The sequence below is a fragment of the Leucoraja erinacea genome, chromosome 2, assembly GCF_028641065.1.
Source record: "Leucoraja erinacea ecotype New England chromosome 2, Leri_hhj_1, whole genome shotgun sequence".
Classification (NCBI taxonomy): domain Eukaryota; kingdom Metazoa; phylum Chordata; class Chondrichthyes; order Rajiformes; family Rajidae; genus Leucoraja; species Leucoraja erinaceus.
The window spans coordinates 119,477,729-119,490,543 of record NC_073378.1 but is presented as its reverse complement, the minus strand read 5'-3'; the positions used below and the strand labels follow the sequence as shown (position 1 = coordinate 119,490,543).

The 12,815-nt window shown below is 40.9% G+C and overlaps 1 protein-coding gene across 7 annotated transcripts in view; it reads right to left on the bottom strand.

Annotated features, from left to right (window-relative positions):
* Window positions 1-12,815, bottom strand: part of zmynd11 (zinc finger, MYND-type containing 11) — a 129,854-nt gene that overhangs the window by 84,254 nt on the left and 32,785 nt on the right. For 4 of the 7 annotated variants that reach the window (XM_055664642.1, XM_055664628.1, XM_055664648.1 and 1 more), the window contains one exon: window positions 10,566-10,701. The exons of 1 other annotated variant lie outside the window; for it this stretch is intronic. In XM_055664642.1, coding sequence (XP_055520617.1) covers window positions 10,566-10,681 — 116 coding nt within the window. In that variant the 5' untranslated portion in view covers window positions 10,682-10,701. Of the gene's footprint in view, window positions 1-8,983; window positions 9,068-10,565; window positions 10,704-12,815 lie in introns of those variants that run through there. 2 more of the 7 variants (XM_055664658.1, XM_055664666.1) reach the window with 2 other exon arrangements.

Here is a 12,815-nt window from a genome sequence, read left to right as displayed (position 1 = left end):
GAAATGGATTTCACAGGTTGAGCCAACATTTAATTGCCTATTCCTAATTGGCCTCAAGAAGGTATAATAATATTTGCAGGTACAATAACAATATTTAAGACATTTAAACAGATACATGGATAGGAAAGGTTTAAGGGAACAAGGGCCAAACAGGAATAGGTTAGATGGGTATCTTCGTCACAGCATGGATGAGTCGGACCAAGGAGCCTGTTTTCGTGCTGTTTGACCATGACTGGAAAAGGTGATGGCGTGCTGCCTTTATGAATCGCTGTAGTTCTTGAAGTGTGGGCATTCCTGCAATGCTTTTAGGGAAGGTGTGCCGAGATTTCAGCCCAAAGATGGTGAAGAAACAGTGAACATTTCCAAGTCAGGCGATGTATAGCTTAGAGGACAACTTCTATATTCTATCTTCCCATGTTTTTGCTACCCTTGTCTTTCTAGCTGGTAGAGATCATCGATTTGGAAGGTGCTCTCTAAGAAATCTGAATAAGTTCCTGCAGTGCAACCTGCAGATGGTGCAAACTGCTGCTATTGTGCATTGGTGGAGTGAGAGAATGGTTGCCAATCGAGTGCCTATCAAGCAGCTTGCTATTTCCCGTAGTGTTGAGCTTTCTCACTGTTGTTGAATCTGCACTCATCTAGTCAAGTACATTCCATCGCACTCCTGACTTCAGCTTTGGAGATGGTTTGGGGAAATTAGGAGACAAGTTACTCCCCGCAGGATTCCTAGCCCCTGACATAGAAACATAGAAATTAGGTGCAGGAGTAGGCCATTCGGCCCTTCGAGCCTGCACCGCCATTCAATATGATCATGGCTGATCATCCAACTCAGTATCCCGTACCTGCCTTCTCTCCATACCCCCTGATCCCCTTAGCCACAAGGGCCACATCTAACTTCCTCTTAAATATAGCCAATGAACTGTGTGTGGCCTCAACTACCCTCTGTGGCAGAGAGTTCCAGAGATTCACCACTCTCTGTGTGAAAAAAGTTCTTCTCATCTCAGTTTTAAAGGATTTCCCCTTTATCCTTAAGTTTTGTTTTTTTTTTGTGACCCCTTGTCCTGGACTTCCCTAACATCGGGAACAATCTTCTGACCTACTCTTATAGCCACATTGTGCACAAGCCTGCTCCACTTTAGTTTCTAATGAACTGTAATGCCCAACATACTGATAGTGGGGGATTCAGGGATGATTATAGCCATTGAATGCCAGAGTGCAACAGCTGGATCTTCTCTCGTTAGATATTATCATTGCCTGGCACCTATGTGCTGCAAACGTCACTTGGCACCGATCAGCCCAGGGTTCATGTCTTGCTCCATTAGGACGTGGTCTGCTTCATTAATGGAAGAATCATAAATGCTGCTGGACATTGTGCAAGCCCAAAAAGACATTCTTCTGACTTAACAGATGAAGAATAGTCATTGATGGAGCAGCTGAAGATGACTGGGCCTCAGATAATACCATGAAGAACTCCTATAGAACTTTGACCAACCATCTTCCTTTGTACTAGGTACAATTCCAACCAGTGTTTATCCCCGATTACCACCGACCCCAATTAGGCAGGGCTCCTTAACAGGGCTGCCAACTCTCACGCATTGAGCATGAGAATCATGCATTTCGCCAAATTCTCACTCTCTCACACTGATCACAAATTTCTCACGCTCTATGTCGGGAGAAATTCTGTGATTAACAAAAATTTGAAAACTCATATCAAATGCATGGGCCGCGGGTGTTGCAGAGCCGGGGCTGAGGGAGGGATGGAAGCAGAAACAGCGGCGGGGACAGATGCGGATGGGGAGCCGGGGCTGGCGAGTGACTGCCGGGCTGGCGAATGTTTGCGGGGCTGGCTAGTCGCTCGCTGCAGTTCCGGCCATGGAGCAACCTCAGTGCAAGAGTCCCGGGGCGTCGGAGGCGTTGTGCGCTGCCGTGAGGGTCTCTGTGCCGAATTCGCCCAGGTGACCAGCATGGATCAGGCTGCGGCTCGGTGCATCCTGGAGGACAACCAGTGGCTGCTGGAAGTAAGCACCAAGCAATTGGTAGTAACGGTGGAAGATACTGGCCTTCAAATGGGGGTGGTTGGAGAAAGCATCCTTTTTGCCTCCTAGATTTTCACTTACTGTAACTACAGGAAAAATGTTCCCGATGTTGGGGGAGTTCAGAACCAGGGGACACAGTATACAAATTCAGCGAGCAAACGCGATAATTCCTGATATTTTGGACCTTTATATCTCCACAGCAAATGTCTGCTGTTCACTTCCGCTGTTTTCCCCACCTTCAGTTCCCTCTTGTAATTACCTTACTTTCTATCTTTTTTTTTGCCTGAAAACTTAGGTCGCTGTGCTTCACGGTCGCCCCGACTAGCACAGAAAATTTCAGCTCAAAAATCGGCCGTTTTCCATGTTTTTAACGGGTGTGAAAGTGCGTGTTTCTCCATTCACTGACATGTACCGAAGTGACATATGTCCTCCAGTTAAATTTTTCGGTCACGTGAGGGGGATCTACGCTCATTTGACATTTGGTGAAATCACCCTATAGGATTCGCTGAATAAAACAGCATCAGTCCTTTGGTCTCAAAAGGAGCAATCCGATGAATTACAATCACTGCTTACCATCCTTCACCCCACCACCTCATCATCTCAAAAATATTTTCCCTTTCATATTTTACCACTTTGAGTGTCACTGTGTTAATTTACATCCACACCTTCTCAGCCATTACATTCCAGATTGCAGTCGTCACTAGGTTTACAAGGTATTCCCTGTGTACTTCAAACTCTTTGTCAATTATGCATTTCCTCAGATTACTGACTCTGCCACCAACGGAAACATCATAGACATTCATTTTAAGTCGGTGCCAATTTTTTTAGCATTTAGGCTGGCATTGAACTCACCTCAGTACATTTGGTTTCATTAAAGCCACTAGCTTATTAAAGACAATTACAGCCACTTCAAAGAATTGTGTGCCTCATAGTTGCATACCCTCTTTGAAATGGTCCAATTTAGTTTATTGCCTTTATTTTGCGCACCGAGATTCATCACCTCATACTTCTCTCTCCACATAAAATTTTACGAGAATAATGGAAGATGAAGTTGCAGTAGAAGTCCAGCCATGCCCTTAGTAAAAGGCTGAGCAAAGTCAAATGGTTGAATGACCTTTCCTGCTCTTTTTGCTTATGGTCTTCATTAAGGAATAGTCCTCAATCAAAAACAGACAAAAGATACATTGGTTGCAAAGTTAAAGTACAACACATTTAAACTTTCTTTTGCTGCATCAGAATAAACTTGTTCGAGAGTTACTTCATTAGCTGCTAAGAACAAGAATTTGGGAATGAAGATAGGCCATCTGGCCCTTCGAGCTTATTCTGTTATTCCTGGCTGATCGATTTCAGCCACATTTATCCGGCACTATCGCCATAACCCTTAATTCTCTTTATGTTTTGATCATATGCAAGTACTCTGAACAATTGCAAGAAATACTGAAGTTAAATAATGTAAAAAACAGTTCCCATTGAGGCAAATACAAAGAATACAAAGATGTTTAATTGAAAAATGGAGATTTGGTCTCTGGTTAACATTGCTCTTTGTGTTATCATTATGAAAAATTCTGTCATTCATTCACTTGATATTTAAAATGTTATATCAAAAACATCGCTATATTTAAATACATAACTCCAAACACATTTCAGTTAAAATTCAGAGGGTGAAGTGCTTTGGGATGTCATCTGACAAAAGAAAAGAACCATACAAATTTTTCACTTTATACTTAATTTCAATAAATTGCGGCACGGTGGCGCAGCGATAGAGTTGCTGCCTTTATTTTTAGCGATAGAGTTGCTGCCTTACAGCGAATGCAGTGCTGGAGACCCTGCTACGGGTTCTCCCCATGACCTGCGTGGGTTTTCTCCGATATCTTCGGTTTTCTCCCACACTCCAAATACGTACAGGCTTGTAGGTTAATTGGCTTGGTAAATGTAGAATTTGTCCCTAGTGCGTGTAGGATAGTGTTAATGTGCGGGGATCGTTGGTCGGCCCGGACCCGGTGGGCCGAAGGGCCTGTTTCCACGCTGTATCTCAATACCAATGTTGCCACTCTTAACCCAGTCCCCCCAATCCTTTGCCATTTAAATCCCTGGATTTTAGAATGCACAATATTTTAATGAAAATAAGAATTTCTGCAAGCGTGTGGCTATTGCAAGCATAAGAAATGCCCATTAGAAATCTTGAAATAATGCTATATAAACACGGGTGTGCTGTTGCTTAAGATACATTGCTGTCATGCAATATGATAGCAATTCAAAGTTGACTTGCTCTTTTAGTTAAACGCTGTTTTCATGTCTAATCGTTTAGCATTGACACAACCCAGAAACACTGAATGGAGTTGCTTGCATCACTTTCCTTTTGGGAAACAGTAATGATATACTTGTGTAGGTTCCGTTCGGGTGCTTCATTTTCCTCCCACATCCCATGTGGTTTGATTGGCTGCAAGAGGTGCCCCAGGGGACAGAGGCTAAGCGGTGGCCATGTGCGGCAAGGGACGGTGCGATAGCAGGTCGACGAGTCCAGGTCGCCATGACTGAGGAGTGGGTTGCTGGAGGACCTCCAGCAGCCTGGGGCTCGAATGGATTAGGTGCCACTCCAAGAGGCCAAGCATGCGGATCGGCGACGTCCTTCAGCGGCAAAGAACGGCAGACCAGTGACAGGAGGACTCTGATATCATCACCGGAAAAGGCCAACCACTGAAACTTTGACCAAGTACTGCCACCAGGATGAATGACCTTTATAACCAAGTTAAGATTCTACATTTTTTAACAATATTGAACGAAGGATGCAAGATGGCACCAGAAACATGGCAATTATTGCGTACTGCCTCAGTGAAATCTACTATTCTTACATATTGCACTTAAGTATGATTGTGCCATATATATTAAGATATTTACTGAACTGTATGCAGGAAAATAATTTCACTGCACTAAGGTACAGGTGACAATAAAGTGCCATTAAACCATTGAATTTTCCCACCATAAATTGCACCTTTGTGCAAGACGAGTGGCAGAATCTTAATGAATTGCTGGGAATGCAAGGAAACTAAAATGTGAATAGGATAATGGATTCATGATGGCCAGCCTGGGCTTGATGAGCAGAATGGCAATGTTTCCATGTTATATCACCAAGATATTTAGGTAGTGTTTGATACGCCCCACTCAAAAAGGCTGCTTTGTAAAACCGAGGCCGATGGAAATAAATAGTCAGCAGCACCATGAATAATTTGCAGGACTACGGGTAAATAGCAAAATAGTGCTTTTCTAGGAAAGTCACAGAAATCTGAATCTCACTGAATCTCATTTCTTTGTTCTGTGCCAAGTAAATTTGATTTTCTCTGGAGCTAGTTATCAACTTCAAGAAGCAGAGTGGAGTAAATGCCCCAACCAGCGCCAATAGTGCCAAAGTGGAAACGATGGAGAGTTTCAAGATCCTTGACATTAATATTATCAATGATCTGCTGAGGACCAAGCACGTTGATTTAACAGCCAAGGCACCTCAACACCTCTACTTCCTCAGGAGGAAATTTAGCATGTCCCCGGTGACTCTTACAAACCTGTACAGATGCACCATAGAAAGTATACTAGTGGGTTGTATCACAGCTTGGTTTGGAAACAGCTCTATCCATGACTCATACAGCTGTTTCCAAACCAAGCTGTGATACAACCCACCAGTATGCTTTCTATGGTGCATCTGTACAGGTTTGTAAGAGTCACTGGGGACATGCCAAGTTTCCTCCTGAGGAAGTAGAGGTGTTGAGCAGAGTTATAGATGTAGCCCAGTCCATCGCACAGACTAGACCCCACCATCGCCTTCAACTACACCACACTGCGCCTGAAAAGCAGCCAACGCAATCAAAGATTTGTCCCACCCCGATCATTCCCAGTTCTCCCTGTTCCCATCCAGCAGATAGTATTGAAGGCCGAATAGGCACACCACCAGACTCAAGGACAGCTCCTATCCCTCCGTTATCAAACTTCTGAATGGTCCTCTGGTGGTACTGTCACCTCTACCCCATTGTGGGCATTGGGCTTTGTCTATGGTATTGGTACACTTCAATGCCAACAACTATATCTGTACTCTATCTTCCCCTTTGCTCTATCTATTGTACTTGAGTTTGACTTGAATGTATTCATATATAGTATATCTGATCTGTTTGGATAGCAAGTAAAACAAAGCTTTTCGCTGTACTGTGGTAAACGTAACAATAAACCTAAACCACAAGAGGACATAATTGTGCTTAAGCGAAGACAATGCTACATGATTTAATAATTGTAACTATTTTGAGTCAGCTTATTTACTGGAAGTCACAGAGACACATCCTAAAATATAACTGATAGTTCCAACAGACAAAATTAATTCATCAAATACGGGTTCTATGTATCAAATACAAATGGAAAATGAAGGCTAACATTAAAATAATTTCTGGCAGTTGTGGAAATAAAAGGTTATTTCCAAAACGGAGCACATTCAGTTGGTTAGCCATGTCAAAAGATAGCATACATCAGAAACAGGACTGGAATATTGAGATTCTGGTTCCTTGATGACACGATTTTTCAAATTGAAGATTCAAGCAAAATGGCATCAGATATTTTAATTAGCATATTAATTGATGGACCCACTTTATATTCATTTGGGTTTCTAGTATCTGGAAATACAAAAGAATGCTATGAACCACTGGTACCGACCATTTATTGAGTGATCCTGATCTGATACGATTCTGCAATTTAACAGTTTGATAACAAAAATCTTGTTTTAATATAGTGTCTTTTCCATCGCTGGCTCCTCGCGTTCACAAGACATCTAGGTTTACCATCATTAGCCCGAATTCACGACTGCAAGTCACCATCTAGTAAGTCGGAAGCCATCGAATACAGCTCTTCTTTCACAATTGGACCATATTCTTTCTTCAATCCTCATCTTCACTTATTGCTCAGAGTGAACTCACTGTAGAATTTCGGTCTGCAGGTTAATCCCAAAATGAGATTTGAATTTTACATTAGATCTACCTCTGCTATGAAACACACCTCTGAGTAAAGCTACTTTTCTTAAACTGCGCAACAGCATTTCAATGTAATGTGCAATCCAGCTCTCTAAATCCTTTCTACCTTGTCTGTCTTGATGAACCTTGAGTGCAGAATTTTCATTTCACACTTTGAATTTGCAAAAAGGCAAATTAACCTGTTCAGTAAATAAATTGGGTTGAAATGAGTAAGAAAAAAAACCTGGAGGAATTAGTGCAACTTTTGCATTTTTGCCCACTTCTATTTCTAACTCTCACATGTGGGCTTACCTTTTTCAAACTTCATTTTAACAAGAATACTTAATGGTTAAAGATTTTAAAAACTATCTGGTTACATTGAATGTTGTAAATGTTGGTCACCATTAATTGTAGATGACATTTAATTTTATGGATGATCCTCATCTCCGATTACTCCAATCGAAAAAGGTGAGAAATCCATACTTTTACCCTCAACCCTACCCCTGGAAGACCCCACAAACTACTGTAGAGAAAAGCCTCCATGTTTCTTTCTCTTGTTACCACTCTGTTTTGCTAGCATATAGATTCAGCTTATTGATTTTTTTTCAGCAAAGTGAGATAAGGAAACGGAAATTGCAACATGTACCAAGTTGTTTTCAATGGTGATCTTGTCTAGAATCAAATAGCAAATGAAAAGTGACAATATTTGAGGGGAATTCTGAGCTATACCTACACAGAATTTAAGGTGGAAATGTAGATTGTCACTGCTGTTTAAAGCATACAAGAACCGTTATAAATCAAAGTATTGGGCCCCAGCTACAGTATTATTACTGAGCATTGCATTTTAAGAAAAATATCAAGATAGTCAAGAGAGTATAGAAGATTTGCTCGTTATACGAGGAACGTAGCAGCTTACGTTTCATGAGAAAACTAGGGAATTTAGTGCTATCCTCTGAGCAGAGAATTTTAAAGGGCAAATTCAGTTTTAACAGTAAATCATGAAAGGTCTTGACAGTCAATAATGTGAAAGTGTTTAAGTAGGGCAGCATACAGAATACGAATTTCAGATAATTAGTTGAAGGAAAGGGAGTGCTTTTTTAAACTGATCTAGAATGAATTGGCCGAAGGATAGAGAGAAAATAATTCAGTTGTAACATTTAAAGTGGAACTAAATAATATACTGACGTCCTATTAGCAGAAAATGGTGTCTGTCACATGTACAATGATCCATTTGATGTTTTCAGTTCTTAGTTTAGTAGTGCCTCCACCTCGGGAGTCAGAAGACTATAGATTCCAATTCCAATACAGAATCTTGTACTTAACAAACCAGTGGTACATTGACAAACTGCTACACAGCAAGTATTCTCTTTAAAAGAAACCTTTAGCTGAGATCATTACATGGATGTAGAAATACCATGGTATTATGTTGAAAAAAAGTTCCCAATGCCCTGGCTGATATTTATCCCTTCAAAAGGCTTAAAAATAGTATTTTGTATTGATCACATTACCGTTTCTGAGGACTTACAATATGTAAATATTCATTATTTCCTACATAATGAGCTCCATTTAAAATTGGCTGAATTGTGGTTTATGCACGGATCATGAAAGCAACACAAAGCCAACTTGGTATAGGAGGGAACCGCAGATGCCGATTTAAACCGAAGATAGACAAAATGCTGGAGTAACTCAGCGGGACAGGCAGCATCTCTTGAGAGAAGGAATGGGTGACATTTCGGTTCTTCAGACTAGTCAGGGGAAATGGAAACGAGAGATATAGACGGTGATGTAGAGAGATCTAGAACAAATGAATGAAAGATATGCAAAAAAGTAACGATGATAAAGGAAACAGGCCATTGTTAGCCGTTTGCTAGATAAGTAAGAGAAGCTGGTGAGACTTGGGTGGGGAGGGTTGGGGAGAGAGGGAATGAAGGTGTTTCTTGAAGTTAAAGAAATCAATATTCATACCAGCGGGTTGTAAGCTGCTCAAGCGAAATATGAGATGCTGTTCCTCCAATTTGCGTTTACCCTCACTCTGACAATGGAGGAGGCCTAGGACAGAAAGGTCAGTGTGGCAAAACTCCAGTGTGAAGAAGGATCTCGACCCTGAAACATCACCCATTCCTTCTCTCCAGAGATGCTGCCTGTCCCGCTGAGTTATTCCAGCATTTTGTGTCAAAGCCAACTTGAGTTTATTCCCCTCCCCTGAATATCCACCTTCTTCATTACAGCATGACAATACTTTGTTGCGATTAGTCAATATAAATCTAGCAAAATGGATTCCTTGACATACTTTTGGGATTGCGAAAGATACGTTTTGAATGTTATAAAGTGATGAGGAGCTAAAGCAATTATGCAAATGAGAGTGTTTTGGCTTACAGTCTGTCTTGGAAATGTTTGTGCTTTTAATTAAAACACATTAAAATTATGAAGTTAAAAGTTAATGTTATTTGAGGTACGTCATCCAGGTATCATGTTATCATGTTATTTAATACAAATTTGAACTCCTGGTCATAACAGGAAGAATTTAAGCGAGGCCAGGAAGAGTACCACATATTGTAATAATGGAATATTGATGTGCTTCCTCGTTCTTAATGTTAATAGCAGCAAGTTGAAATAACCCTATTTCCATTTTTTCATGAAATTTCAAGTTCTTTAGCTCTTTTGCTTTGGGTAAAAGAATGAAGTATTAACAATGGAGTTTTTTAAGTGCATAATATATTTCTGGAAACTGACCCATAGGGTCTAACTATTTAAACACAGGGAACTAACCGATACTTGCAATGTTATTTGTCCTGGCAACATTAATTCCCAAGATGTTTTAACTCTGTTGGATTAAGCATTCTTTTTATTTGCATTCAGACTGGTGTTTTCAAGTTAATATATTTCACGCTTCGGTATGCATTAAATTGCAGGCCAGAATATTCTAATATCTCCTGCATTTGCGTCGTATGATCCTTAGCTTCAGACATGAATATTACTCTATTCTTTGTGCGCTACTTTGTTATTTTTCTGACCTTTCACTTGACGAGAACTACCCAGCTACAAAGCTCAGTTACACTCTGTCCTCTCAAAACTCCACCAATTGCACCACACATCCCTAATCCCCGTACTTAGTCTGTAAGCTCAGCTACTCTCACATGTACATTCGCCTCGTAAAAGATCTCACGTTAATAAAGGTAAGGAGCATGATTAGGATTGATGGGTTTAGGAAATGAGTCCCAGAGAACAGTGACATGTGGTCTGAAGGGTGGAGAGTTAAAAGGCAAGACTTGTAACATGTTGGTAATGGAGATCAATGTGGCGAGTGCAGCAAGAAATTGGAAACATTCGTGGAAGGGTTTTTAAATGAGTTGAAGCATTTTCAATTCAATATCTAAAAATAGGCAGGCATGGGCATGTGCCATTAGTTCGCCAAATTTAGTAGCTGGAAATGTAGTAATTGGGAGGTAGTAGAAATAGCATTTAAAAGTCAGTCTTAGTCCCTGCATTTTGCAGCTCACACTTTCCAGTAACTATTTAAATAAAAAGGTTTTAATTAAAGACATACTTTGTTATCCTGTCCAAATTTGCAATTTGTTTCTGATTTCTGACGACTTCAATAGCGTTCCAGAGTCGCTGGACAACTTGCGAGTCTGACAGCCTCCGTTTTGTTAGACGAGCCATGGTCTTATCTAGTCAGTGAGCTGCATCAAAAGAATAAAAACAACAGGGTTAGTCAAGAGTAGTGGCATTGAGCTAAAACCCTGCTCATTTATTCAGTTGCAGAAAGCTAAAATTCAGATTATGATCGTGGTCAGTGGATTTCCTTGTATTTTTTAATAATAAATAATAAATTTGGATGCAAATTTTGGCAACAATTTTTGTTTTAAAAAAGTAACAATTAGGAAACCAAGGGTAGGTAAGCTTTGAAAAGAAAATCATAATGAGTTTTAGACGTGCATGCAGATGTTGCCCCTTAGCATTTAAGGGCTTGTATGCAGCCTTTGCAAAAAGCTGGTAAATCTAAATTCCTGCACAGGCCTCTGCTGTAAGCTAATGATTTATAATTGTAGCTTTCTTGAAGCAAAATAATATATTGTCACAACATGGCTCATAAAGGTGTCTGAATAATTGGTTGCAATTGGAATTTTTCCCCTATCAATCAAGTTTTTTTCCTCATACTATTTAGCCTCTGGCCAACAGGAAAGCCCATCTGAACAAGTGTCTGAAATGTAACAAATATATACCACAGCTTTTAAATGTTGCAATATTCAACATCACATAAACAAAGGTTAGAATAGATGCCCGGAAACCTACCTGATCCAAGTTTTGAGGTGTACCAGAAAGGAGAATAAAAGCAGTAGAAAGGGAATTAACAAAGGAAATTCTACAGCTTTAACCATGGAAGCCAAGATACTGCCAGCCTTTAGAGATACAGCGTGGACGGAAACAGGCCTTTCGCCCACCAAGTCCATGCCAACCTGCGATCACTCCATACACTAGCACCATCATACACACAGGACAATTTACAGAAGCCAATTGGCTTACAAACTTTGATGTCTTTGAAGTGCGGGAGGAAACCAGGGCATCCGGAGGAAACTCCCAAGGTCACAGGGAGAACGTACAAACCATACCAACAACACCCGTAGTCAGGATCAAACCTGGGTCTCTGGTGCTATAAGGCAGCAAGTCTACCGCTGCGCCACGCTGCCACCCAATCCAGTGATGGAGGAATTAAAACTGGGGTTACCAAGAGAACAAAATCAGTACTGGAAAATTGGATGAAATGAAGGGTCAGATACAGTTTGAACAAAACTGTACTCAGAATTCCAGGTATAAAGCCCGCATAATTACAAGACATCCCAGTATTCAACCCTTACATTGCAAAAAACCTTGCCTTCCTAATAAAAGACAATGGAGCAGGGCAGGTACATCTCTGGAGGACATGGATAGGTGATGTTTAGAGTCAGGCCGCTTCTTCAGACCGATTGCTGAGGGGAGCGGGGAAAAAAAGCAGATTCAGAAAGATGGGGCCAGACAAATCACAGCCGGCAACAGATGAACTCAGGCGAGGGGGTTCCCAGATAGGCAGATTGTTGGCCATAGGCTAGAGATGAGCCCGAGGATACATAGTTGTGAACTGTGTTCTCTCCCCTCCCACTTGACACTCGACACTTGCCTTCCCAATATTAGGTTTAAGGTGAGGGGTAGGAGTTTTAAAAGGGATTTGAGGGGCAAATTCTCTTTTCAAACAGAAGTTGATATCAGGCATGTGATGCTAGAGGTGGTAGTGGAATCAGATGCAAGTACTACAATTAATAGACATTACACAAGACACATAAAAAGTCAAGGCAGAGATGGATGTGATCTTAACGTGGGTAAATGGGATTAGGTTGGCATGGACCTGGTGGGCCGAAAGGCCGTTTCAGTGCGATGGAACACTGATTTTACTCTAACATGGATTTGTCTATATTCTTAAATACAATTCACTTAATATCAAATTAAAAAATTGTTTTGTCATTCCTCCTCCAATATGGATTATTATACATGTCCACATCATTCACCACAGATCGAAACAAAAGAAATGGCAGATGTTGGAATTTTGCTGAGAACACAGTGCTGGAGTAACTCAACAGGTCAGGCAGCTGAGTTGGAGCACATGGATAAGAGACGTTTCAGATTGGGACCTTTCTTCAAATGTATTGTACTATGGGGGGAGAAAGCTGGAAAAATGTTGCCTATCCATGTCCTCCAAAGATGCTTCCTGATCTGCTGAATACACCAGCACTGTGTTCATTCACAACAAAGATACTATTAA